This window comes from Equus przewalskii, chromosome 7 (assembly GCF_037783145.1).
Source record: "Equus przewalskii isolate Varuska chromosome 7, EquPr2, whole genome shotgun sequence".
NCBI classification, from domain to species: Eukaryota; Metazoa; Chordata; class Mammalia; order Perissodactyla; family Equidae; genus Equus; species Equus przewalskii.
Genome location: NC_091837.1, coordinates 3184263 through 3212125, shown reverse-complemented (window position 1 = coordinate 3212125; position 27863 = coordinate 3184263). Strand labels below are relative to the sequence as shown.

The 27863-nt window shown below is 51.6% G+C and overlaps 1 protein-coding gene across 9 annotated transcripts; it reads left to right on the top strand.

The window, feature by feature from the left end:
* The first annotated feature begins 198 nt into the window (after positions 1–198).
* Positions 199–26869, top strand: SUSD2 (sushi domain containing 2). Of its 9 annotated transcripts, none has more exons than XR_011542178.1 (19): positions 199–825; positions 2224–2431; positions 2630–2781; positions 3225–3392; positions 3959–4133; positions 4252–4453; positions 4631–4716; positions 4799–5067; positions 5139–5282; positions 5373–5531; positions 6290–6538; positions 6655–6927; positions 7037–7213; positions 7315–7417; positions 7523–7794; positions 11805–11906; positions 12088–13164; positions 23382–23924; positions 24048–26869. XR_011542178.1 is itself a non-coding variant. In XM_070628265.1 (15 exons), exons 1-15 carry the CDS (start codon positions 750–752, stop codon positions 7545–7547), a joined length of 2466 nt encoding a protein of 821 aa, XP_070484366.1. In that variant the 5' UTR covers positions 227–749; the 3' UTR covers positions 7548–11008. The 9 variants fall into 9 exon arrangements, 1 of the variants encoding a protein (XP_070484366.1); XR_011542179.1 differs by having other exon boundaries at positions 227–825; positions 11167–11906; positions 23745–23924; positions 24593–26869; XR_011542175.1 differs by having other exon boundaries at positions 227–825; positions 11167–11906; positions 23745–23924; positions 24285–26869.
* The last annotated feature ends 994 nt before the right edge of the window (positions 26870–27863 follow it).

Genomic DNA, 27863 nt, shown 5'->3' with positions numbered 1-27863 from the left:
GGGAGCTGGGGGACTGGCCTAGTTTTGTGAGCACCCAGGGGACCTAGCCCAACCGCCTGGGGGAAACACACAGTTCTGGTCTAAGCCCCCCAGCCCACCCCCGCCACGGTTACCCACCCCTCCCAAGGGGATGCCTGTGAAGCTGTGGCTGATCTGACAGCTCCACCCTCCCCGAGAGGGAGCCCTCCTCTAGAACCCAGACTCTCGGGGCCGAGGCAGGCGCCCTGTGTGACGTTACTTGCTCCTTCGCCCCACCAGGCTGTGCACAAGAATTGGGAACTCCTGCTCCCTGCAGGGAAGCCGAGGACTAGAGATGCAAGTCTGCAGCTGGATGCCTTGGGGCTGGAATCCCGGGATTGAAGGGGCAATCCCACCTTAGCCTTACCCACCCTGCGGCGTCCCCTCCTCTGTGTGAGCCCTACCCTGGACGCCCAGAACAGGGCCCGTTTGGGATCCAGAGGTCTGAGCTGCAGCCTCTGGACATCCGGCTTCTCGAGTGCCAGAAATCCAGCAGCTGGAGGCTTGGGCTCCCTTCCCTTGTCCGAGGCCAATGGGCCAGGAATGTGCTAACAGGGCAGGTTGGGCCCTGTTGGCCCACGTGGGCGGGCGGGCACCTGTGGACTTTGAGAAGGGACCGGACAGGGTGGGGTGGGGCGGGGCGACAGGCAGGCGTTGGCGGGCCATGAGGAGTGAGCTGGTCTGCCGCCTCCACAGCTTCTGCTGCTCCAGCTGCAGACACAGGCCGCACGATGAAGCTGCTCCTCCTGCCCTGGGCCCTGCTGCTGCTGGTGACGGCCCCCAGCCCAGGCCGCTGGCCTGCAGCAGGTACGCCCCTACTCTGCCCTTCTGTCCCCCTGTCTGTCCGTCTGCCTGCTGCAGCCAAGCCCAGGGCAGACAACCCTCTAGGCTCAGCTTCTGACCATCTGTCAGGCCGTCTGTGACTGTAGTTGGCGTGGTAAGAAGTTCTGGGGATCCCAAGATCAAGGGGCCGCCAGCAGGAATGGGGGTCTGGGTCGTGCCCACCCCAAACTCCCTGGGAGTGAGGAGGCAGTGGCTGCCTCAGAGGGAGGGAGCTAGGGTGGTGGTGGGCTCAGGAGAGCTGCACTTGCACATGGAGGAGCCTCCCAGCCCCACTGGGCCCTCTGCCCAGCGACAGGCAGGATTGTGGGTCCTTATGGGGAGGGAGGTGAACTAAGACAATCCCAGGGAAGGCCCACACTCCCGTCTCAGAGGAGAGAGGAGTGCCACCACCCTCCTGCACTTATCTCACCTTTACCAGCATCACTCAGCCTCCCCACCCCCGTGAGTCCTCACATCCTCAGTCAATAAATATTTATTGATGCTCTTGAGTGCCAGGCCGGCACTGGGTGAAGTGGGGCCACCAGGCTGGCTCAGGCCCAGATCTGGCCCTTGACTAGCCCTCGTTGGGGGAGTGGCAGGGAAGGGCCGGGTGGGATGTGTGATTTCAACCTCAGTGCCTGCTTCCCGCGCCAGTCTGTACCCTCTAACCCACCTGGCCATGCCAGGTCTAGAGGGATGGATCCCCTGAAAATATGGCCCTGTCACGGGTCCCCACAGCAGAAAAGGCTGGGGCCTATGTCCACAGCCCCCCACTAGACCGCTCTCCCCATCCTGGCCCTGCTGGGCCTTCTGCTAGAAATGCCCCTCCTCCCCCTGAGAGGAGGGGGGCACACTTTGCCATCTCCTGCCTGGGCACCAGCCCCTACCAGCCTCCAATGGACTCTTGGTAGCCATGTCCCCAGATCCGGACCAGGCAAGCCAGGAGGGTCCTTCTTCAGGCTGCAGGGCCAGAGACCTTCAGGGAGTGGAGACAGCTCCTTGACCCATGTCAAGGACAGGCACCTGTGGCTGTCTGAGGACGCCCTTGGGTTTGGGACTTGGTAGCTGAGGGTCAGCCCTGCCCTGGGGGCTCCTTCTGATGCTGCAAAGTTGTACGCCTGGAGGCATTTCCCTTATCTCTCCTTGTTCAAGCTGGTGGGTCATTCAAGCCAACTGTTGGATTATCTGCACTGAGAATTACCGCACCCCACAGGCCTTGTGGGTTTCCATTGTGTCCACGTGGTGGTCAGGGCAATTCTGGCCAGCATTCTCCCAGGCATGCTTCTCCCTAATGGGCTCCAAGGGAAAAAGACCTGGGCCCTGGGCATGGGGCAGCTGGCCCAGCACCCGCCCGGGCCAGGCGCTCAGGGCCCTCTCCTCCAGATGCCCAGGAAAGCTGCTCCCACCGCTGTGGGGAGTGGAACGAGCTATGCTCCTGCCACCCGACCTGCTTCGGCCTGGACTCCTGCTGCAAGGACTTTCGGGACTTCTGCCTGGAGATCTTGCCCTACTCGGGCTCCATGATGGGCGGCAAGGACTTCGTAGTGCAGCATCTCAACTGGTTCAGCCCCACAGATGGCGTGATCTGCAGGTGGGAGATCTGAGGGGCTGGGCAGCCAGGGCTCCGTGCATGCTGAGGGCCCAGACCCACTGGCCGGCAGGGTGGAGCCCCTCGGACCGAGAACAGGGACAGCTGGCCTGATGGGGTCCCCAGGAGGTTGGGGGCCCACGTCTCAGAGAGGGTCAGCCCACCCTGGCCCAGCCTCTCCTGCCACCTCCACCACCACAGGTTTAATGAGAGCGTCCAGACGCGTGGCCACGTGGACTCCTTGGGACACGTGCACTGTGTGTCACCGTTGCTCTATGAGACTGGCCGCATTCCCTTCACACTCTCCATGGACAATGGCAGCTCCTTCCCGCGCTCGGGCACCTGGCTGGCTGGTGAGCTCCACTGCGCCCATCCAGGCGTGGGCAGCAGGCCCCACCCTCCGTGGGCCCTGGGCCCCCACAGGGAATTTCCCCAGTGCTAACATATGCAGGCCGGGCTAGCCTCCGTGCCCTGCCGCTCTGGCTGAACCAGTCCCTCAGCAGGCCCGCCCAACCATGGGGTCGTGGGTTCCCACAGCTCCTCTCCCCACATCCTGGCATCCGGACAGGAGTCGAGGTCCAGAGGGAGTAGGGAGGGGCTGCAGGTGTCACCCAGCAAGGTGGGCCAGTGTCTGCCGGCTCTGCTCGCCCAGGCCGGGGGAGGCCAGAGGCCTGGGCAACAGAAGGCAGGTTCCTGGCTCTCCTTTCCTGCCTGAGGATCTGTAGGAGACCATCACTCCGATGGGACAGCCATGCTTCGGCCCTGAGGGGCTCACCCTTCACCTTCTTCTGCCCAGTGCACCCCAGCAAAGTGTCGCAGACAGAGAAGCTCCAGCTGGAGAACGAGACCCGCTGGCAATACTATGGCACTGCTGGCACAAAGGGTAACCTCACCCTGACCTGGAACACCGCGGCTCTGCCCACGCAGTCCGTCACCATCGAGCTGTGGGGTTACGAGGAGACAGGTGAGGCTGGCAGAGGGCTGATTGGACCAAGGGGCTCTGCAGCTGCCTCTGTGGGGCCTGGTAGGGTCACGAGCTTTGGGCTTGCAGAGATGAGAGAAAGGACATTCCTGGTGGGGGAAGTTCCAGGCAGGGATGGAGAGCGAGGAAAGGAAGCTGATGCGAGCGGGAGCGGGCAGGGAGCAGCACAGGGAGCTGTTTGGGGCCCAGCTCTTGGAGGAGGTGTGGACATTCTCAGCCTTGGGATACGAGGCTTGTCCTGGAAAAGCTTGTCCTACCCCGTCCTCTCTGAGCCCCTGGACGGCTGGCATGGCCCTGGGCCCAGCCTCGAGCAGGGACACGTAGGGGGATGGTGGTGGTCACTGAAATGTAGGGGGAAGAAGGGGTGGTCACTCAAGCCAGGGTCTTTGCTGGATCAGCAGGACAGGCCCTCCAATAGAGATCATCTGTCCATACTTCTGTCCATCTATCAGGCTGCTCTGAGCACCAAGGACTGGTGCCCACCTCCTCCTCTGCCCCAGGGGTCCTTGGACAGGCCCCAGGGCTGACTAAGGACTTCATCCCCTCAGGGAAGCCATACTCAGAGGATTGGACAGCAAAGTGGTCATACCTGTATGCTCTGGCCACAAATGTCTCAAACTCTGGCTTCTTCACGTTCACTCCGGAACCTGCACCTCAAAACTACCAGAGATGGGAAGTGGGTGCCCTTCGGATCATCAACAGCGAATACCATTCTGGGGAGAAGTGAGGACCGTGAGAGGCTGGGCTGGGGGCACCCCCGGCCTGCCTAGTGCCTGCCCAGCCTGACAGGGAACCCAGGGTGGGGCAGCGAGGGCGGCCCTTAGTGTGCGGTCCCCCGCAGGGACGTGCACGCACTCTGGAGCAACGAGCATGCGCTGGCCTGGCACCTGGGCGACGACTTCCGGGCAGACCCCGTGGCCTGGGCCCGTACTCAGTGTCTGGCCTGGGAGGAGCTGGAGGACCAGCTACCCAACTTCCTGGAGGAGCTGCCCGACTGCCCCTGCACCCTGGCCCAGGCCCGGTCCGACTCTGGCCGCTTCCACGTGAGCCCCCACCCAGTCAGGGCCAGGAGGGCACGAGGGGACCCCTGCTCAAGACAGCACCAGGGGAGGCAGATAGAGGCCCCGCGAGGTGGGGTAGGGGTCCGAGGGGTTGGCTCCCAGGGAGGGGCTGGCAGAGCCCAAAGCCAGCACAGTTGACAGCAACCAGCTGCTCTGCAGACGGACTACGGCTGTGACATTGAGCATGGCAGTGAGTGCACCTATCACCCAGGGGCTGTGCACTGCGTGCGCTCCGTGCAAGCCAGGTGAGCCCCCAGATGGTGGGGGTTTTGGGGGTAGCGGCGGGGGCAGACTCCAACGGTGACTCTGACCTGTCTGTGCCCTCAGCCCTCAGTATGCCTCGGGCCAGCAGTGCTGCTACACGGCGGCAGGCACACAGCTCCTGACGGCGGACTCAATGGGCGGCAGCACCCCGGACCGTGGCCACGACTGGGGCGCGCCCCCCTTCCGTGCGCCGCCCCGGGTGCCCGGCCTGTCCCACTGGCTCTACGACGTCATCAGCTTCTACCACTGCTGCCTCTGGGCACCCGAGTGCTCCCGCTACATGCGGCGGCGGCCCTCCAGCGACTGCCGCAGCTACCGGCCCCCGCGCCTGGGTAGGTGCCAGCCGGGGGGTGCCGGGCCCGGCTGGGCCAGGGCGGGCCACCTGACCCTCCGTTCCCCCCAGCCTCTGCCTTCGGGGACCCACACTTTGTCACCTTTGACGGCGCCAACTTCACGTTCAATGGGCACGGCGAGTACGTGCTGCTGGAGGCGTCGCTGACCAACCTAACGGTGCAGGCTCGGGCCCAGCCGGACACGACGCCCGAGGGTGAGGCTGGGCCTGGGGCTTGGGGGTCTCAGGCTCATCCCTGGGGGAAGGCTGGAGCCGAGCAGACCCCCTTCTATACCCACCACCCAGGCACGCAGGCCCGAGGCACGGGGCTGACAGCCGTGGCTGTCCAGGAGGCTGACTCAGATGTGGTGGAGGTCCGGCTGGCTGGCGGGGCTGGGGTCCTGCAGGTGCTGCTGAACCAGGAGGTGCTGAGCTTTGCCGAGCAGAGCTGGATGGACCTGAAGGGTGAGTGGGTGGCGAGCTGCCCCCACTGGGCTCCACACCTCTCCCCAGCACTGGCTGGGGGTGGGGTGGTAAGCAGGGCACGGGCGCAGAGACAGAGGCCTCTCAGGGCTCACTGGGGGGCGACAGTCAGCCCCACCCCATGCACCTCCCGCGGAGGGAGCCAGCACAATGGTCGCTTGGCCCCAGCCCATGGCTGTCTATGGACAGATGTGGTTCTAGGCCCCGGGTATCGAGGTCCAGCTTGGGGGACCTGGTCTATCTCTTGCCTGCACACCCTGGTCACAGGCCCTAGGGGCCAGGACAGTGGGACATGTCCTCACGGAGGCCCAGAGGAGCCAGGAGCTGCAATGATAGGACTCCGCCTGCTGCAGGGAAGCTGGCCCTGAGGGTCAGGGAGCCGCAGCTCTTTGTCTGCCCCTCTTCTCACAGTGGTGCTGTCTCAGGGAACTGAACAAATGAAATGGATTGCAGTTGGGGGTGGGCGGAGACCTGGGATGGGCCTGTTGGCGCTGAGGGATCCTGGGGAAGGGCAGAGGTGGGCGTGGCTGCTGCCTCCCTGTTAGGGAGCAGTGTGGACGTGGGGGGCCTCTTCGGGGCCTGGGCAGTTCAGATGCCTCTTGGCATCCCAGCACAGGTGTGGGCCCAGGCTTGGCCTTGGAGACGCCCTCTCCTTCCCCCAAAGTTCACGGGTACCTGCCCACCCATCTAGCACGGTGCCCACAGGAGGCGACCCTGACCCCAGCTCCACTTGTGCCCAGGCATGTTCCTGTCAGTGGCTGCCGAGGACAGAGTATCAATCATGCTGTCATCGGGGGCCGGCCTGGAGGTCAGCATCCAGGGTCCATTCCTGAGTGTGACTGTCCTGCTGCCTGAGAAGTTCCTTACCTATACACAAGGCCTCCTTGGGACGCTCAATGACAACTTCACAGACGACTTCACCCTACGCAGTGGGCAGGTCCTACCGCCAGATGCCAGTTCCCAAGAGCTGTTCCAATTTGGGGCTGACTGTGAGTGACCATGAGGTGTACACGGTGAGGGGGCATGGGGGACGGGGTCAGTGGAGGTTTGGGGTGGGGAGCCCAGACCCTCGGCCACCAGCCAGGCCTGCTGCATGTCTCCCCAGGGGCCGTGGAGAACGCCTCCTCCCTGCTCACCTATGACTCCCAGCTCCTGGTCAACAACTTCCTGTATGGCCCCAAGCATGACCCTACCTTCAGGCCCCTCTTCCCTGACGAGATCACCCCCAACTCCAGCCAGACGACTGAGGTGGCCAAATTGTGTGGGGACAACCATTTCTGCAGCTTTGATGTGGCAGCCACCGGGAGCCTAAGCGTGGGCAACGCCACGCGGATGGCCTACCAGCTGCACCAGCGTCGCGTACAGAGCCTGCAGTCTGGTGAGGGCGGCGGGGGGCACAGGCGAGGGGGTGGACACCTTGTGCTGGGACGTGGCCCCCCAGGCGGCCAGTGGCTCAAGCCTGTCGTCTGTGTCCTGCCCCCCCCCAGTGGTGTCCTGCGGCTGGCTGGCCCCGCCCCTCAACGGGCACAAGGATGGCATGAGGTACCTGGTGGGCTCCACCATCCACTTCCACTGTGACACCGGCTACAGCCTGGCCGGGGCAGAGGCCAGCACCTGTCAAGCTAATGGCACCTGGTCCACGCCCACCCCCACGTGCCAGCCAAGTGAGGATGTCCCGCCCGCGCCCACCCTCGTCCAGCCCCAGCGCCCCCTCCTCTCCCCACCTCCGCCCTGGGTGGCCCTCACCGCTCTGCCCTCTCTCCAGGACGAAGCCACACAGTGCTGCTGAGCATCATCTTTGGAGGCCTGGCAGTGGTGGCTCTGATGGCGGTGGTCTTTGTGGTGCTGCGCCGCAGGAAGGGCAACATGTGAGACCCCACCCACCCAGACCCAGGGTCCCACCACCAGGGCCCTGGTCTGCGCCCCTCCTCGGCTCCCGTGGGACCCTGCTCTAGACCACGTCTCTGTTGCAGGGCCATCTGGGGTTCGCAGCCCTGAGGAGAACGCACTTGGCCTGCGGCACGAGGCATACAGGCCACCCCGGGGCCAAAGACCACCCTCCTAGGAGAAAGCCCTGGACTCCTAAGAACATGCGCCCCGGCACTTGGATCCCCAAATCCCCAGCACCGTACACCTGGGACCCGGACGCCTGGTACCTGAGCCTCTAATGCCCGTGGACCCGAGGCCCCATGCCCTGCTCTGTCTCCTCAGACCTGGACCCCGAGCTCTAACTGCAGTTCTCGAGGTCGGCACCCAGGGCTCTGTCCCCAAATCCTGGCAGCTCTAATTCCCCAGACCTGAGACTCCACACCCTTGAGCTCTGGCATGGGTCTCCCGGGCTCCTGAACCCCCAACTCCAGTACCTCAGGGGCCATGTCCGCGCCCTTGGCCCTGATCCTTATGGATTGAGACCGGGAGCCCCAGCGCCCAGCCGCCTCGATCCCTGGGCCCAGCCTGAGACTGCAGGTGGCCCAGCCAGGGTGTGGGGAGGCCTCAGGACCCCAAAGCAGAGTCACCCTAGGAGCTCCGGGCTTGTAAGTCTAACACTTTGGGAACATCATTTGAAACACCCCTCCCTGCCCACGCGAGGAGAAAACAGGCCTGTGGTGCCCCCTCCCTGGTGTCCTCGTGCTCATGCTGCGCCTCGGTTCCGGAGAGTTCCAGGGTTTCCCTGTGGGGTCCACGGCACCCAGGGCAACTGGGTCTGAGTCCGTCCACCACCAGGTCACCTGGGACAGGTCCCTCCCCAGCCTCTGTCTCTCCAAATGGGATCAAAAGTGGGATTGAGAACAGTGACCACTTTGTGGGGTGAGGACAAAGAGTGATGTTTGTGAAGGGCTCACCATGGGGTGCCACGCTGGGTGCCCAGAAGATAGGATGGGGCCAACCTGCCCTCCCCCAACATAGGCACCTGCCCCGGCACCACCCTGAAGGCAGTTACTGGTAGTGCCACGCCCAAGTCCTGAACAGGGTCCCTGGGCCCTTCACTCAGTGTCCAGGAGCCAGGTCCGGAGCACAGGCCTCATCTATCACTGCCCGCCCTGTGGCGAGGGTGTGGGATGGGAGCAACAGGAGCGCCTAGGCAGGGTGGGATGGCGTCAGATTTGCATCGCGGGTCTCAGACAGAGAGAACAGGGGAGGGCGGGGTTGGAGGTGGGCGCTCCTTGGCCCAGGCAGGCGGCTCAGCGGCTTTACCCACAGAATGGAGAGCCTGCGATGGGAGGTGATGAGTGGAGGCCCACACCCCTCTCTATGCCTGCAGTGCCAAGAGTGGCCACGTGGGGGCAGCAGAGGGTAGGAACGGACTGGAGGTGGAGGCTGCAGGGGACCCAGGCCCTCCGCGAGGGCAGTCGTCCCCCGCTCTGCAGCCGGCCAGCGGGCTTGGAGTCACAAGCTTGGCCAGGGCTCATGCAGGCCCATCTCTGCGTCTCCCCTCTGCTGGGAGGTCCTGGTCTCAGGAGGTTGCACAGGTCACTCCAGGTCATCCAGCTAGCACGGGCACCAGGGTCAGAGCCCAGGCCTCCTACCTCCTCTGCCTCACCCTTGGAGGGTCCCAGGCAGAGGTGAGAGAGCTGGGTGGCAGGGGCAGGTCCTGTCTGGAGAGCTTCCCGGACGAGGCAAGTGTGCATGACGGGGTGCATTCAAAGGAACACAGCTGAGAGTGAGGGGCTGGGGGTTTTCCCGGGGACAGTGCCCAGGAGACTAGAGCAGAGGGATAAGGTTGGTGCTTCCTGTCCTTCCAGACCTCAGCCTCCTGCTTCCCCACCTCTCTGGGCTCCCAGCTCAGGACAGGGTGGGGCGGAGCGTCAGCCCCTGGCTGCCGGGCAGGTACTTTCCTCCCTGCAGATGAGGTAAGGCAGGGCTGGCCTCCCAGCGACCTGAGTCCCCAGTGCGTCCCCGTGTCGAACCAGGCCTGGCTGAGCACTCGTCAGGGGTGAGAAGTCAGTGTCCTGGTTGAGGCAGCCTGGATATGTGGGAGCAGGGACATGGGCCCTGAGGGGCAGGGGCAGCTTCATGGTTCCCATAACAGATCATAACAGGCAGGTCCAATTCTCAGAGAAGAGATTGGCCAGAGAGGGCATTCCAGGTAGAGGAACAGCCTGAGCGAAGGCTCAGAGGAGAAGTGCGGCTGGGTCTGAAGAAAGCAGGGCCGACCAGCAACTGAGGCGCCTCCTCGGCCAGGCTTCCTTTATCCCAGCAGTAAAGCATGGCCTCCCTCGGCCCCCGCCCCCAGAAGGAGCTTAGAGCTACCCCACCCTCCCCAGCAGAAGAAGGGGTACACTGTCTACGGCCCTGGTCCCAGACATCAGGCTTTCCAAGTGCCAGGGGCAGGCCGGGCTGGGAAGCCCCAACACCTGACGGGTTTTCCCAGGGGCCCTAGGCAGTCGGGGGTGCTACAGGGCCTGTGTGAGGGCGGAAGGTCCGGGAGCGCAGCACAAGCTCCCTGGAGACATCAAAGGCAGGGACTCCTGCCTCAGGGAGGTGGTCTCCCCAAATGACAGCCTCAGGGAATCATGGCATCGGAAGCCAGTGGCCAGCCCCTACCCCTGTACCAGTCGGGGCTTGGGGACGGTAATCCAGGGACTGGGAAGTGCAGGTGATGGGAGAACCGGGAAGTTAAATGGGAGACAATGAGGCAGCCACAGGGTCCCACCAGCACCCCTGGGCTGAGGGACAAAGGAGGAGGATGGTACCTGGCCGGGCCCAGGTCCCCCAACAGCAGGAACCACACAGGCCCTAGCTGGAGCCACAGGTGGCAACCCCGCCACCCGATTCTCCTGCCCTCCAGCCTCCCACTAGGGCCTCCCGTTGGCTGAATGCAGTGGGGAGCGGCTGACGCAGGCACAAGGGACCAATACAGCACTGCAGGGAGCAGGGACCCCCTGCTTGGCCAGGCAGGCTTCTTCCACAAGCCCCAGGGTGGCCAAGTCCCCACCCTGGGCCACTCCATCCTCCCAGGGCTCACGGGCTGATGCCGCCCAAGGAGGAGGGGTGGTCAGTGCAGCGCGCAGTGGGAGTGGGAAGTCAGGGGGTGCAGGAAGCACCCAAGGAAGGAGGAGTCCTGTTCAAGCTGAATTTCAAAGAATAAAAACCTTCAGGGAGATGGGGTTGTGTAGGTGCCTGTGAGTTGCTCAGCAGCCCACGATGCCAGGACGCCTCTTCCAACCCCCACTGGACTACATTTCCCAGCCTCCCTTGCAGTTGGGGTAGTCATGTGACTGAGTTCTAGTCAGTGCCATGTGAGCAGAGGGAGGTGGGGCACTTCCAGGCCTAGCTCATAACACCTCCTTCAGGCAGTCCTCCAAGCTCTTTCCTCTGCTGGTGCAAGGATGACTTTGGAAACCCTGGTGACCTGGGTCCCCAGCATGTGGAAGGGTATCCCCTACCCACTGACCTGTTCGCCCATCCAGTACTGCTATGTGAACGAGAAATAAACTTCTCTTGTGATTAAGCCATAATACATGTTACAATCTATTTCTTGCAGCAATCAGTTCCTCTATACACAAGAGGCAGAGATGTGAAAAGATGGCTTTACGTTTTTCATTAGTGTTGGAAATGAATGCTATGTGCACAAGGTCTAAAAAAATGCAAACAGGTACTCCCATGTTCATTGCAGCGTTATTCACAATGGCCAGAAGGTGGAAGCAACCTAAGTGTCCTTCAACTGATGAATGGGGTGTATCCATATGCTGGAATATTATTCAGCCCTAAAAAGGAAGAAAATTCTGACACATGCTACAACATGGATGAACCTTGAGGACATAATGTTAAGTGAAACAAGCCAGACACAAGAAGACAAATACTGTGTATTCCACGTATATGAGGTCCCCAGAGCAGTCAAATCCATAGAGACGGAAAGCAGAATGGTGGTGCCGGGGCTGGGGGAGGGCGAATGGGGAGTTATTGTTTAATGGGTGCAGAGTTTCAGTTTGGGAAGATGAAAAAGTTCTAGAGACGGATGGTGGTGATGATTGCACAGCAGTGTGACTGTGCTGAACGCCCCTGAGCTGTAGACCTGAAAATGGCTAAGACGGTAAATTTTATGTCATTGGTATTTTATGACAGTTAAAAATAAAAAATTCATACGGAACAATTTGCTGAACAGTCAGTCCCCAGTTGGTGGAAATGAAGGTGTGCTCAGTTTTTTGCTTCTTCCAACACTGTTATCCTTTGTAAATAAGTTCAGGTTTACCTCTGGGAGATATTCACACGAGAGGATTGACTGGTTAAACAGCTCGTATATTTTCCTCCTAGAGCTGCGCCAACTGACACTCACCTCCAACCACCAGGAGAGCCTGATCGCCTCCACCCTCGTGGCGGAAGGAGCTTTCCGATGCTGTGCTCTTCGCCAGCTGGGTGAGACGTGCTGCGGGGCCTGCAGCAACCTGGCTAGGCTGGAAGAGACTCCCACAACCCCCTTTCTGTCTGCTTTGGGTTAGGATGGGCCACCAGGGAGATGCCCTGGCAAGATTGGGAGGGTGGAAGTGAGTCGGCAGTCTTTTCTGTGGCCTATCTACTGACTCGCTCATTCCCACAGGCAGAGGCTAGACTTGCACCGGCTCCACCTGCCCCAGCATCCACCTTCAGCTCCACGCACTCCTGGGCCAAGTATTCCAAGCTTCTACAGGAAACCTTTTTTGTCCTTGGCAACAAGAAGGGACATGGATTTCAGCCTATCCTTGTGGGCTCCAGGCCACACTTGGGGTTCCAGCAGCTCTGGATCCTCCCCTCCACTTTACACCCATCTTCCCTCCTGACTCACTGCCACAAGGATGTCAAGCTCCAGCATCAGATTGAAGCCTTACAGAGGCCCCCGACCAGCATCCGCAGTTACGGGTCTTGCTTCTTTGACTGAACCCAGGCTGATATAAATGGGATATCTTTAATTTTTCTTTAAAGTATAAAGTTGTATGTGGGAATGTAAATTGGTGCAGCCATTTTTGAAAACAGTATGGATGTTCCTCAAAAAATTAAAAATGCAACCACCATATGATCCACTTCTGGGTATATATCCAAAGGAAATGAAAACAGGATCTTGAGAGATGTCTGCACTCCCGTGTTCATTGCAGCGTTATTCACAACAGCCAAGGTATGGGAACAACCTAAGTGTCTGTCGGTGGATGAGTGGATAAGGAAGATGAGGTATATTTGTGCAATGGAATACTATCAGCCATGAGAAAGAAGGAAATCCTGCTGTTTGTGACAACGTGGATGGACCTTGAGGGCGTTATGCTAAACGAGATAAGATGGACAAACACAGTATGATGTCACTTATATGTGGCACCTAAAAGAGCTGAACTCATAGAAGCAGAGAGTAGAACATGGTTACCAAGGGCTGGGAGGTGGGGAAAAAGGGGAGATATTGGTCAAGGAGTGCAAACTTCCAGCTATAAAAAAAAAATTATAATTAAATAAACAAAATACGAGTCGTAGGCAAGAAAGTGCACTCCTCGGGGTGCAACTCAATGAATTAATCCACAGTGAACGTGCCCGGTTAACCACCACCCAGGTCAAGAAACTGGACAGCACCGACCCCACCTCTGCCACGATGATCTCCATCAGTCACTAGCCGCTCCCTCCTCCCCAGATTAACCACTGACTTCTCACACCGCACGTGAGTTTTGCCTGGTTTTGTACTTTACATAGACAGAATCCCCTCTGGTGTTCTGGCTTCTTTTGTACGTTGTGTTTATGAGAATCATCCACGTTGAGGTGTGATGCAGTAATTGACTTGTTTTCTTTTTGCTGAGTATTATTCTGTCTAATAACTTTGTTCATCCATTTTCCTGTTGGGACACGTTGGGGTGGTTTCCACTTTGGACCTAGGATGGCCTGGTGCTGTAAACATTCTTGCACGTGACTTTTGATGCACAAATGTCTGCATTTAGTTGGGTCAGTTCCGAGGAGCAGCTCTGCTGGGCACGAGGTGCATGAGGCAGCTTTCGTAGACAATGCCAGTTTTCCAAAGTGGTTTTTCCAGTTGGCATTCCCATTGGCAGCCTGCGACAGTTTCATTTTGCCATAGCTTTGCCAACACGTGGTATTATCAGTCTGTTTCATTTCGGCTCTTCCGAGGGGTGTGGAGTGGCAGCATATTGTGGGCTTACTTTATATTTTTCCGACAACTAGTGAAACTGCACGCCTTTTCATAGGTTCATTGGCCATCTGGAGCCCCTCTTTTTGTGAGGTGTCTGTTCATCTTCTGCCCATTTTCAGTTGAATTGTCTGGATTTCTCTAATTAATCTGTAGGAGTTCTTTGTATATTCTAGATAAGAGTTTATTGTCAGATATAAGTACTGCAAATACTCTCCCTTTTAACTCTTTTAATGATGTCTTTTGTTAAACAGAAGTTCTTCATTTTAATGTAGTCTGATTTATCAATTTTTTCTTTTACAGTTAGTACTTTTTGTGTCCTGTTTGCAAAACATTTGCCTGCTCCAAAGTCACAAAGCTGTTTTGTGTTTTCCTATAAAAGTGGTTTTGGTTGATATTTCATCATTGGGTCTGCAAACCATCTGGAATAGATTTTTGTGCATGGTGTGAGGTAGGGGTCAAGAGACACATTTTTCATGTGAATATGCAGTCAACTCAGCACTATTGATTGAAACAGCATCCCTTCCCCACTGCACTGCTGTGTCCTCTCTGTCAGAGGTCTGGGGACTGTTCCGTCCCATTGCTCAGTGGATCCTTGCACCAATACCAAATTGTCTTAATTACCAGAGCTTGTTCTTGATATCCCATAGTGTAAGTCCTCCATTATGTCCTTCTGCAAGATTGCCTGAGCTAGTCCTGGTCCTTGGCATTTCCATGTGAATTTTGGTATCAGCTTACCAATTTCCACAGGAAAACCTGTTAGAATTTTGATTAGTGATGAGGATTTTAGGCTGGTTAATTTTAAAACTGCAGATGAGAAGCAGGCTCCGAGGAGTGGAATTTGCTTGCCCTTTGATGAGAGACATTTGCATTTGTGAAGGAAATCTCCATGCCTCCCTCTCTGCCCCAGGAAGAAGAGGGGATGGCCTTATTTCTGGAAACTCTTAATGGGGAAGGCAAGGACTTAAGTTGTTTACTGTCTGGCAACCTCATGTAACTGACACCCCCCCTCCCCCCCCCCAAAATGCTCCTTTGTCTTTGGCTGAGGATAATATTTAAGCAGTGGGTTCTGCCATTTACTCAATCCGGTTTGATTCTTATCTAAAAGTTGTGGGATGCCCAATGGCCGAACCCTACCAGCACTGATACCATTTTAACTTTTTTACATATTCTTTCCTTTGTCTTGTAAAGAGATAACTCACATACCTATGCCTTAAATTTAGCCTTACTCTCCACCCATGTTGGCAGCAGAAGCGGCAGCAGCAGCTCCCCATTCCAGCAGCACCTCCTCCTGCCCATGGGTCCTGTCCCCACGCAGCAGCTCTGCCTGCCCATGGGTCCTGTCCCCATGCTATTCCATACTATTCTCTAAATAAAAGAGCACTACTGCCAGATTGAAATGATGCGGGGTCGGTGAGCCGAGGAATCGAAAGAAAGATTTCTTGGACTCTCAAGATCTGGCGGTAGTGCTCTTTTATTTAGAGAATAGTGTGGAATAGCATGGGGACAGGACCCATAGTCAGGGCTGCTGCGTGGGGACAGGACCCACGGGCAGTCAGAGATGCTGCTGGCATGGGGAGCTGCTGCTGCTGCTTCTGCTGCCAACATGGGTGGAGAGTAAGGCTAAATTTAAGGCATAGGTATGTGAGTTATCTCTTTACAAGACAAAGGAAAGAACATGTAAAAAGTTAAAATGGTATCAGTGCAGGTGGGGTCTGGCCATTGGGTGGTCCCACAACTTTTGGATAAGAATCAAATCGGATTAAGTAAAGGCCAGAAGCCACCACCCTAAATCAGTTACATGAGGTTGCCAGACAGTAACCGACTTAAGTTCTAGCCTTCCCCATTAAGAGTTTCCAGAGACAAGGCCATCCTCCTTCCCCCTGGCACAGAGAGGGAGGCATCCCCACAGATGGAGGTTCCCCCGACAAATGCAAATGCCTCCCAACAAAGGGCAAGCAAATCCCACTCCTCAGAGCCTGCTTCTCATCTGCAGTTTTAAAATTAACCAGCCTAAAATCCTCATCATTAAGAGTCCAAGAAATCTTTCTTTCGACTCCTCAGCTCACTGACCCCGCATCAATTAGGATTGCATTGAATCTATAGACGAACGTGGGGAGAATTCACATCTTCACAATGTTAAGCCCTTCTACTCCAAGAACATAGTCTAGGCCTCCATTTATTTAGTCTTTAAATTCTCTCTTTATATTTTGTAGCATGCCCGATAGAGCTCTTGCATACCTTTGTTAGTTTTACTTCTAGGCTTTGATTTTTCTGTATACTTTTGTAAATGATTTCAACTCAAAAAAGTGCTTTCCATTTGTGGCTGATATGTAGAAATATCATCGATTTTTGTATGTTTTCCTTGATTCCAGTGATCTTGTTCAATTCACCCATTTCTAACAGATCTGTAGAGTATCCACAAATAATGACACTTGTATGTCCTCCTTTCCGGTCCTTATACCTTTTATTTGTTTTTTTCACCTTATTGCCCTGGTGAGGACTTCCCTTACATTACTGAAAGGAAATGATGAAAGCTAGCAATGCTTATCTTGTTCTCAAAAGGAACTGGGCTCCATCTCAAAAGGAAGGCTTTCTTATGTTTTATCGTGAAGTATAATGTTTGCTGTAGGGTTTTGTAACCACAGCTTATCAGATTAAGGAAGTTTCCTTCTACTTCTGTTTACTGAGAGTTTTTAGTGAGTGAAAGCCGGGAAATTTTACCGAACGCCTTTCTGCATTTATTGACATGGTTGGTGATTTGTCTTCTTTATTCCTTTAGTTGCTAACGTGGTAAATTACGTCGCTTGACCTCCTGGTGTTTAAGCAATCATGCGTTCCCAACATAGACCCAAACTGGTGGTGATGCGTTCTCTTTTAGCTGTCTTGCTGGATTTGGTTTTCTCGTATTTTGTTAAGGAGTTTTGCATCTCTGCACATGAGTGAAATCACCCTCTACTTTTCCTTCATGAAATTTCTTTGTCGGGTTTTGTTCTCAAGGGTGTGCTGTCCCCGTTGAAAGTGTTGGACAATCTTTCCTCTTTTCTGTTCTCTGGAACAGTTTGTGTAAGACTGGCATTTTTCCTCCATCAGTGTTTGGAGGAATTCACAGAGGAAGGCTTCTGGGCCTGGAGTTGTTTACTTTGCTCCAGTGGGACCTCATCGTTGTTTGAATTGGCCATGATTATTTATGAGTGGGGTTGAGCAACTTTTTATATGTTGAAACCGCCACTTGGAGTTCTCTTTCTGTCGTCTAATGAGTCACATCCTGTGAATCTTTCTAATGGATACTTGGTCTTTGATAGTAAATATTTAAGCATTTAAGTATTAAAGCTACTAGCCCCATAGACTATTATGTATTGAAACTATTTTTTCCCAAGTTTTTTATTGGTCTTTTAAGATGTTTTCCACGCAAAATTTTAAATTTTTATGTGTTCGAATACCTTCATTTTTTTTCTCTTACGGCCTTTGGATTTTGTGTCATGCCTAAAAAGGCCTTTCCCACTCTAAGAATGTAAATGAAATTTCCTCGTGCTTTCTTTACATATTTACATGGCTTCATTTTTAACTCAAATCTTTGATCCAACCGGAAATTATTTTGGTGTAACTAGGGATCCCATTTTATTATTTTCCCAGATGACTGTCCGCTTTTTCCAAAGCTAATTGTTAACAATTCATCTTTTTTCTTCTGCCTTGAAACGCGTCTTTAGCAGAGACGCAATTCCCGTATTTATTCACATCTCTTTACGCGCTTTGTGTTCTGGCTGATTGATTTCTTAGGTTTATTCATATGCGATTTCAGCTACTATACGTTTATAATTTGTTTTAAAATCAGATGGATTTGTTTACTTCGTTTTTTTCTCTCTCTTTTTTTTTAAAGATTGGCACCAGAGCCAACATCTGTTACCCATCTTCTTTTTTGTCTTCTTCTTCTCCCCAAAGCCCCCGAGTACACAGTTGTAGGTCCGTCTGGCTCTGCTATGTGGGACACCACCTCAGCGGTACTGTGTCCGCGCCCAGGATCAGAACCAGCAAAACCCTGGGCCGCCAAAGCGGAGTGTGAGAACTGAACCACCCGGCCCCGGGGCCGGCCCCTTTTTTTCTCTTATAAAGGCACCAGTGCAACTCAATAAGGAAAATAAAGGTCTTTATCATAAATGATGCTGGAACAATTGCCAGGCCTTCCTTGCAGTACCAGTGTCGGCTCCACTAGGGTAAGCAGGGCACATTCTGGTTTTTGTTTGTTTGTTTGTTTTTTTAAGATGTTTTATTTTTCCTTTTTTTCCCCAAAGCCCCCGGTACATAGTTGTATATTCTTAATTGTGGCATGTGGGATGCTGCCTCAGCATGGCCTGACAAGCGGTGCCATGTCCGTGCCCAGGATCGAACTGGCGAAACCCTGGGCAGCCTGCAGCAGAGCACGTGAACTTAACCACTTGGCCACAGGGCCGACCCCGAGGACATGTTCTGTTTAATGCGTTACTAGATTCTCCTTGCTAATATTTTATTTAGGAGTTTTGTGTTGAGTTTCACAAACACAACTGGTCTGTGGTTTGCTTTGCCAGCTTTGGGGTGAGTGCTACACTGGCTTTGTAAACTGAATGTGGACATTTTCCTCCTGGCTCTACACCGTGGGAGCTTAACTGGCAGGGGAGGTCTCTGGTCCTAATGGCAGGACACACTTCACCTGTGGAACTTTCCAGAAGGTATTTGAAGTAGGCTAGTATTCCTGAAATGTTCTCAACTTTTTAAATGATCATTGACACGTCCGGATATTTGCCACTTCTTGAATCAGTTTGTCATTCATATTTCAGGTTGCCAGATTTAGCAAATAAAACTAAAAGATGCCAAATCAAATCTAAATTTCAGATAAACAACAATGTTTATAGTATAGGTATGTCCCAAGTATTGCAATTCTGTTTATGTTTTCCTAGAAAGTAATTTATTTTGTCAGGGTTTCCAAATTTATTTGAGTAAAGATGAGTGAGCTTTTATAACACTTTTAACTTCCACTCTCTCTTAGGTTATTTCCCCATTCTCATTCCTTCTTTCCATCTCTGACCTCTCCCCCGGTGAGCCTGGAGATCTGCAGGCGAGTCCTCCTGGATCTGAACCTCCCAATTTTTAGGGTCAAGATTCAGACCAAGTTGATCCTTATTCAGGTGTTTGTGGTTGTAGTTGACTCTATCTTTGTCCATTTTGGAAGAAAGATTGTGCCTCTGCTCAAGGCAGGAGGTTTGGGTTCAAGGATTTCTGTCCTCGCTCCTTTAGAGGGGGGGTTCTGTCCTGTCTTCACTGGGATGTGCGTTCAAGGACGTTTCTTGGTGAGTGTTATCGGAGCTGGAGTAGTCTTTTGTTTTATTCCAGTGGCCACATTCTCTTACAATTTGAAATTCAGCAGCTCCTGATAACCAACGCAGGCCTCGTAGTTTCTCCTGTTGTCCAAATAAGGGTGCTCTGATTCGAAAGATAAGAGACACTGCTCCTTCCGGCCCCTTTCAGGGTGTTTCTAGGTGATTAGAAACCCAGCAGAAGTGCCGGGACTCCGTCTGTGACATGCAGCGGTCTCAAAGGGCCTCCCGACAGAAGAACACACCCGCTCCCGGGTCAGAAGGAATTCTGTAAGCTCGTCCGGGAGGCCGCCTGAAGGATTGGGCATCCAGTGCCTTGAGCAGCCTGACACCGCCTGGTGTCCAGGAATCTCCCAGACACACACGAGAGAGACCAACAGCCCATTGGTGACACCCTGGGAAGTGTCCTCACAAGCAGCACATGCCCGATCCAAGACATAGACCCTCCTGCCGTGGTCATCTGAGAACAGCCCCCTCTAAATTATGGGGAACAGTTGTTCCAGAACAACCATAAGTGATCAGCCTCCCTCAGGAACCGCAGCTGGATTTATATTTAAGAACTATGGTCCTTCCTCTGGTAAATTTTTGTCCCAAATACTAAAGATGATTTAACATTACAATGGCCACTTTGGGATTCCTTCAAGCTTCTAAAATGTGTCTTTCTGTGCACTAGATTTGAGAACTGCAGAGCAGATTCAATGCGCTCTTTTGTTTCTAAAGCGCCAAGCTCGCCACCTTCCAGAACACCTGCTTAAGAAACAAGATCTCAGAAGCTGTAAATTTTAACAAAAGGACATGCAAGATCTTACTAAGCTTGTTTCCTGTCCTGAGAGCTTGGCTTGGTGACCATCAGATTGGAGCCTGCAATGTGGTCAGAAAGAAATGCAGGCTGCGCTCCACTTGTGGCCAGATGTGGCCGCAGAGAAATGTGGGTTGAACCCCACTTCCAGCTAGAGTCCCACAGAATTTCCACCAGCCTCAGGGGAGTTACGCTGATCATTACAAGGAGCATTCCAATTAGATAAGATCACTTAAGACATGGGCTTAAAAGAAAAGTCTTCAAAATTCCAAAATAACCTTATTGAAAGCTTTGTTGCAAAAATATAATGAAAATTTAAGATATAAGAAATGCCTAAAAGAAAAAACTATACAAATTTTGTTAAGTTAATGGCTTTACAGACACCCCTATATCTACCTTCAAAGGAGGGCCCCATATGAGCTCCTCTCAGAGTTAACAGAACTCTGAGAGATTTTCTAGGAAATTGCTTTTATTCCCTCAAATAGTCAAGGGGAAACTAAAATTAAAAATTAATGAAATTGAAGGTCAGCCCTGTGGCACAGTGGTTAAGTTCACACGTTCCACTTTGGCAGCCCGGGGTTCGCCAGTTCAGATCCCAGGTGCAGACCTATGCACCACTTGTCAAGCTGTGGCAGGCGTCCCACATATAAAGTAGGGGAAGACGGGCACGGATGTTAGCTCAGGGCCTGTCTTCCTCAGCAAAAAAGAGGAGGATTGGCAGCAGATGTTAGCTCAGGGCTAATCTTCCTCAAAAAAAAAAAAAAAATCAATGAAATTGTTTAATACTGCTAGAAATATTTACCACTTGTCCCTGCTGAAACTTGACAAGATATTTGAAAGGATTTAGTAATTTATGATCAGAAATTTGGCCAAATTGGAAACTGATATTCAGAGCCTGATAAGACTTCATATATATATATATATATATATATATATATATATATATATACGCCTTCTTCCCTGAGTTAAAATAGAGCAATACACCCAGAGAGAAAGAAGCAAATAGCAAATTAGGGACGATGTAGTTGAACCAGTAGATCAACCTACTATGTCATTTCAGTTACAACCTGATTTCTGAGGCAGAGAGCAACTGTCCTTACCTTACAAATCTTTGCAAAACTGGAAATGCAGCTCTAGAGGCAGTTCAGATTCCACCCGTTCCCCATCACCAATCTCCAAAATCTCTCCTGTTTATCTCAGAAAGCTTGTAACTTCTCCAGGAACTGATATCTAAACCATCACCAGTTCCTGAGACTAAAAAGCAACAACAAAACAAACAAAAAAAACAGCTATAGAAGTACTTTTGCCCAAAATCTAGCATCTTAAGTGTCTTCTCCACAAATATTAGTAGAGAAAAGCTTTAGCCATCCCAGCAGATAACCTTAATTTATTCCACCTGCAGAAACAAAACTTGGATTCAATTGTTTTGTGACTAGTGAGCTTTGTATTCCTGGACCTGATTCATGGCAGTAATTTCAAAACAATAGCTGTGGGGTCTCTATGTGTGTGTGTCTACATATGTGTATGTTAATATATATGTGATATTTTCCTACCTCCAGAGGGTGTAAGTTCTAAAAGAGTTCTATTTAATTGGCTTAAAGTAAGTGCTTATATAAATTACTTCTAAATATAATAGAAATTAACCCAAATAAATTTCAGGATCACGTGATCTAGAAAAATATTCAGTATTAAAGAGAGTTTAAGTTTGTTGTCTTTAGAGCTATCAACATTAAATATAAAACTTTTGTTCTACCTGGGTTACTAAAAGTCAAACAAATTCATGTTATCTTTGTTACAAAATTTAGCAGAAAAAAATTGATGGCTAACTTTGTCTGATGACTCATGGAGTTTTTGTTGGTAACCTAAATATGATTATTAGGGGCAAGCAAACTAAATAGATGTAAGTAAAATTGAAGAGTTTTTAGGTGAACTTTTTAAACAATAATTACATGTTATGGTATATATAATTAAAAATAACTTCAAAATATTTTGGTAACTTGAAACCTTAAAGTTTTGCTAAATTAAGTTCAATGATAACTTATTGAGCATCCAGACCATTTCAAAGTAAGACAAAATATTAGACATTAATTACTAAATAAAGGTTTATCTACTTTTGGCTTCTCATTATAGAAAAAGCTAAAATATTGGGTTTATTAATAAACATGCTTTGTGCCACACTGAGGAATTTTCTGAGAAAGCATATCTTTCTAGATGGTATTTATAAATCTGCCAGTCCACAGAATACTAATATAAAAGAGTAAGGGAAACATTTCTGTATACAAGGAAAGTGAGATGCGTGTTTCCAGTGAAAGAAGATATAAAGAATAGAGATATATTTTTGTTAAGAAAGTAAATTTGTCCTAAAATAAAACTGGTTATGGGAAAGAAGAAAGGACAAATTCTGAATGTAAAAAAGAACTTCCAAAGGTTTGTGGAAGAGGAACCCTGAAAAAAAGTGTTTTTTGCATAGTCAAGTTGGCTAAGATTGAAATGAATTTAATTAAGTAAATGAGTTTTAATATCAAAAGTAAGCTGGTGTGAAAATTAGAATTTAGCTTTCTCTCTCTTAAAAGGATGTTTTTCTTGGACTTTTTGTCTTTTTTTGTGTTTTTGGGGTTTTCTTGCTGAGGAAGATTTACCCTGAGCTAACGTCTGTTGCCAGTCGTCCTCTTTTTATGTGAGCCACCACCACAGCAGGGCCACTGACAAGTTGTGTGGGTCTGTGCCTGGAAACTGAACCCAAGCCGCCAAAGTGGAGCGCACTGAACTTAACCACTAGGCCACTGGGGCTGGCCCTCGTCTGCTTTTGATAAAGAGATTATGAAAGGTTTTCTTTATTTTTGAGTAAGTCTACCTAAAAGGCAAGGATTCTATGTTTTGTCAAAATAATTTCTTATGTTCAAAAAGCTGAGGTCTCTACTAGGAGAGTTGAGGTTTTCAAAAACTGTTTAACTATCTAAGTTTGCCTTTAACATCTTCTGTTGTTACTTTGGTTAAATGGATAACTGAGCACTGTTTCACGGTGACATATGATCCTATTTGACCAAGTGTTTTAAAACATTTTGATGTTTTTGCAAACTTCTCCAAATTCAAATCTTAAAGTCTTTCTTTTGACCAGAATTAACTTTGAGAATTTCCAGTGTGCCCCTGGGACCTCTCAAAGAATTTGTTCTCTCTTCCTATAAAAAGGGAGATCTTAAACTAAGTAGGCTTATTTGGTATGTTAAATTGCATGGGAAGCATTGTCAGATAAACGATGATAAGCCTTCTTAGGATATGTCGTGTAAATAAATGTTATTAATACGTATTCTAAAGATTATATAAAATTCCTAAAAATCTCATATGTCCTGGTGTAATTCTAGCCATTATCTTAAAATGTGTGTTACAGAAATAACCAAATTTCTTTATCAATTGCATTGTAATCAGATCTTTAGCCATGCCATTTTAAGTCTTTTGTCACTTACAGGCAGTTATTGTTTTACTCTGACGCTTTTGCAGATACGTTTCATCTTCAGAGAGATTCATGGAAGGGGTCTGACGCTGACTCTCTAGAGTAATTCTAACACAGGTTTCTCATAAAATTTCAGATGGCAAAGCTGAACTGGATAAGAAATTACAGAATTCTAATAGAGAAACTGATGGCTTCATAAAACTGTTAACAAAAGATCAAGAATTCATATTTGTTATGAATTACCCGGCACTACAAAAACTGAGGGGATGCGCTGTTTTATTTTTCCAGATTTAAAGAAATCTTTTCTCTTAAGCCATCAACAAACTGCTAAGGCATAGCTTTGTGAACAAAGATGAACATTTACCTTTTCTCCCTACCAGACCCCTTCAGAATTCAGAAACTCTCAGTGGGTATTTTTTTTTTCCCTCCTGCTGGGAAAGATTACTACTCAGCTATCGTCCATTGCCAATCTTCCTCTTTTTTTTTTTCCTCCCCAAAGCCCCAGTGCATGGCTGTATATCCTAGTTGTAGGGCCTCCTAGGTCTTCTGGGTGAGCCACCTCCACAGCATGGTAACTGACAGACAAGTGATGTGGTTCTGCAACTGGGAAGCGAACCTGGGCCACCGAAGCAGTGAGAGCACCCAACGTTAACCACTAGGCCATGAGGGCTGGCTCTCAGTGAGTACTCTTTTCTTTTTTTCACTTTTTTATTTTATCTATTTTTTATTTATTTTTTGCTGGGAAAGACTTGCCCTGAGCTAATATCTATTGCCAATCTTCCTTTTTTTTTTCTCCCCAAAGCCCCAGTGCGTAGCTGTATATTCTAGTTGTAGGTCCTTCTACTTCTTCTATGTGAGTCACCACCACAGCATGGCTACTGACAGAAGAGTGGTGTGGTTCCACACCTGGGAACTGAACCCAGACCACCGAGGCAGAGCCCACCAAACTTTAACCACTAGGCAATCAGGGCTGGCTCTCTTATTTTCACTTCTGCAAATAATCAGGCCAAGTTTTTTTTTTCTCTCTCTCTCCCCAAAGCTCAGTACATAATTGCATATCCTGGTTTTAAGTCATTCTGGTTCTTCTATGTGGGATGCCGCCACAGCATGGCTTGATGAGCAGTGCGTAGGTCCGCATCCAGGATCTGAACTGGCGAACACCAGGCTGCCGAAGCAGAGCATGTGAACTCAACCACTTGGCCGTGGGGTGGGCCACCAATCAGGCCAAGTTTTTAATGTAAAAAAATTAGTTTTACTATGATTATCTTTGGCAAAAAAATGAGAGTAATTGTGGAGAGAGAAATTATGTGGCACCTTGGTAGGTGTTGGATTCCAATTTTCTTTCAGATTTCTTAATATACCTATAGACTGGACTTCCCCGGCCTAAGGTATTGCCTTCGGCCTTGCTGACTGTTGGCAGTGCCCTCTTTGGAGAACATGGACTAACTCCACATGGACAGTCACCAGCAGATCAGTGTCTGTTGGTCCACAACCTTCTGTGGCTCCCCTGTTGTCTCATGTGAGTGTGACCAGCTCCTGTGAGTCTCCACTGTCTTAGCCCCAGCCCATCACCAACAGGTTAGAGATGCTGTCCCAGATTCCAGTGTAAAGGATCCTGTTGGTCACAGTCTCGAGCCTGGTGACTGGGTGTTCTGGAAGCATCAGAGGAAGAGGACAGCCCTCGAGCTCCATGGAAAGGACCTTGCCACGTGCCCCTGACCACTGACACTGCTACAGGACTAGAAGACATTTAACCTTGGAGATACATCTCACAGCTAAAGAGCCGACATCTGGTGCTGTACAGACCCTGGAGACCTCCCAATCGAATTGACTAGGAAGAGAAGAAACCGACATCTGAGGAGACACCTCCTCCCAGACTCAGGACCTTTTGCTCACTGTTGCGTCTTACCTTATTTTCTCCCTCCACATCTCCCAATCTATTACAAAAGGAGGAAATCTTTGTGACAGCTGGGTTTGTCATCAGAAGCCTCATTCTGTACGTGAATCCAGAAATCCTTTAGTACATTTAATTACCAATCTCTCTGCTATTCCTCCCCTAATTCATTGTGCTAAGTGTCTCACCTTTCTGCTGGGAACAAAAAACCCACTCAAAACAAGATCAACCTAACTGCACTCACGACGTGGGGTGGATACCCCCTGAGTTGTCCAAAAACACCATTAAACTTAAAGAAAGTGACTGATTTGAGACAGACTGATCTTGACGACCAGGCATTTACTGGGTGGCCCCTAATGGAACTCAGTGGCTACGTGGAATAAATCTTTGGACCTGGCTTCCACTTGGGTGGCTAGGACGTTGCACCCTCGGTTCCCCGTGGATGCAAGGAAGGGCTTGCCCCAAATTAACAACTGTCACTAATCTCCCTCTCCTTAAAGCCAGGTGGACTCGTGCAGGTTTTCACTGGTACAGTCACTTAGCTGCCCCATTTGTTCCTTCTATTGGGTTATAAGATGTCATATTGCATACAGAAGCCTTGACTCAGTTCACCCAACAGGCTCTTAACAGTAGCCGAACTTGAATATCACTATTGAATACTGAAATGTCTTTAATGAGAAAGGCCGTCCTCCAAAATGGAACGGCCCTGGACATGACAAGTGGGTCACAAGGTGGTCCGTGTGCTGTCTTCCAAGCTGAATGTTGTGTTTTTATACCTGATGAATCTTCCAACCTCTCATTTTTGTTAACTCACGTGAGAAAGTACGGAAGTGCCTTTAGCGATCCTACACCCAGTCTGAACGATTTGTTTAGTTGGCTTCCCACAGGCTTTGGCACATTTCCACAGTCCGGATTACAATTTCTCCTTCTGCTGCTCCTTGGAATCTTTGTATTGATCACAGTATTTAAACTAATCACTGTTTTCTCTACTCAGTGTTGTCAAACCAGCATTCAGGTCAAGCGGCAGTCTCAGGACAGCTAGAGCCAACATGCAGAATTGCGTTCCTAACTTCGACGTCTGTCCAAGATGTTGTTGGGGATGTGCAGACACGTCCTCATGAACGTGGCCATGCCTCATCTTGTCTGCCGTGTTGTTCAAATGTGGCCCTCCCTAACGATAAATAAGAGAATACCTGTGCAGACTCGTTCCTATTTCCCCCACCCAAGGACAGAGGGACCCAGGGCAGTGCCATCCAGGCTGATCCTGAGGGACTAAGGAAATTGATCATCAGTGCTACCATTCTGGTAGATTTCGATCAAAAGAGAGAGACATGGAATTGGGAAAAGATGGAATCCCTCATATTATGGCACTAAAACGGAGCCAGGCGGCCCTGAGGAGGAGAGGAACAAATTCCTCCTTCAGGATGAGCTCTTGAACTCATTAGAAGCCTGAAATGTGTCTGCAGCCTTCTCCCGTTCCTGCCAGAGTCACCTCTGCACATTCCTGAGTTTAATGGCTTGTGTCAACCGACCCTCAGCCCCACGACTACCTAGCACCTGGAACTTGTTAAAAAACATTCCTTCTCTTTTTTTCTTTGCCTTTGTTAGTCTCAACAATAAAGCTTGCCTTCTCCCTTCAACCGTCAGAACCCAGCTCAAGTGCTGTTGGAATCCGCATTCCTGGGCTGCACTGCTAACCAGCCCCGAATAAACTTTTTGTTTTAAGTTTACCAGAGTCCACCTCATAATCCATCGACACCGGTGTTCTGGGTGGGATGTGGGCAGGGGCTGGGCAAGCCCCCAGGGTGGGATGCACAGGGAGGGAGAGGAGTGGGCCCCCGGGAACCCAGGGCCCCCCAGAACCAGGGAGGAGTCCACGCTGCCTCATGGCAGGATCAGGTGTGCATTTCCCAAGGCTCGTCAGTGCTTTGAATAGTGAGTGGATCGAGGTGGCGGCAGCTTGAGGAGGCAGAGAGTGCTAAGGAGATGGAGGCAGAGCCAAGCCACACAGGTGGAGGGAGAGGACGGGGGAACTAAGACAGGGCGGTGAGACGTGGACGCCAGAGAGCTTCCAGCTGCCTCAGAGCTGGCTTCCAGTTTGGCGTGTTGTCGGAGGTGCCTGTGGATCCCAGGTGCTTGGGAGGTGGGTGGGTGGGTGGGTGGGTGAGTGGGTAGGTGCTGCTCTAGAAATCTGGGCCAGAGCTTGGGTGGGGACCCATCAGCTCACAAGTGGTGACAGCTCCAAGGATGGTGAATCAGGAGTGGGGCACAGGGGAGCCCTCCCCTCTGCACAGTGTGCCAGGACACAGTTAACGTGCTCCATGGGTGCAGCCAGGAGGCACTACCAGGAGGGACCGTAAGGCTTTCCCAGGCCCACTCAGGCCTTGCTGGGGTGGGGCAGCCTCCCTGGGCCCTGGGCAGGGGGCAAGTCTGGTCTGGGAGCACAGAAGCAGGCTCCCACCACGGGACAGGTGAGGCTTGCGCCGAGCAGTCTCCTTCTCCCCACGGGGTGGGGACAGCTCTCAGGGTGGGCCCCATGGACCTAAGCCAATCAGCCCCCCTGCCCCATGCCAGCCACACAGATTGCTCAGGGAGGGATCCGCTGGGTCCACAAAAGCTGGGCCTGGGACTCTCGTTAAACTGCAGGGAGCGGGGGAGGGGAGCTGAAGGGAGAAGCTCTGTCACTCCTGCTGGCTGTGAAATTCAGTCAATATGCTAGAGCCC

Excerpts from the sequence above, each read along its gene's own strand:
- SUSD2 (XM_070628265.1), top strand. The coding sequence starts at position 750 with ATGAAGCTGCTCCTCCTGCCCTGGGCCCTGCTGCTGCTGGTGACGGCC. Across the intron at positions 2,432-2,629 it reads ACAGATGGCGTGATCTGCAG|GTTTAATGAGAGCGTCCAGA; the intron begins GTGGGAGATCTG and ends CCACCACCACAG. Across the intron at positions 4,454-4,630 it reads CCGACTCTGGCCGCTTCCAC|ACGGACTACGGCTGTGACAT; the intron begins GTGAGCCCCCAC and ends GCTGCTCTGCAG.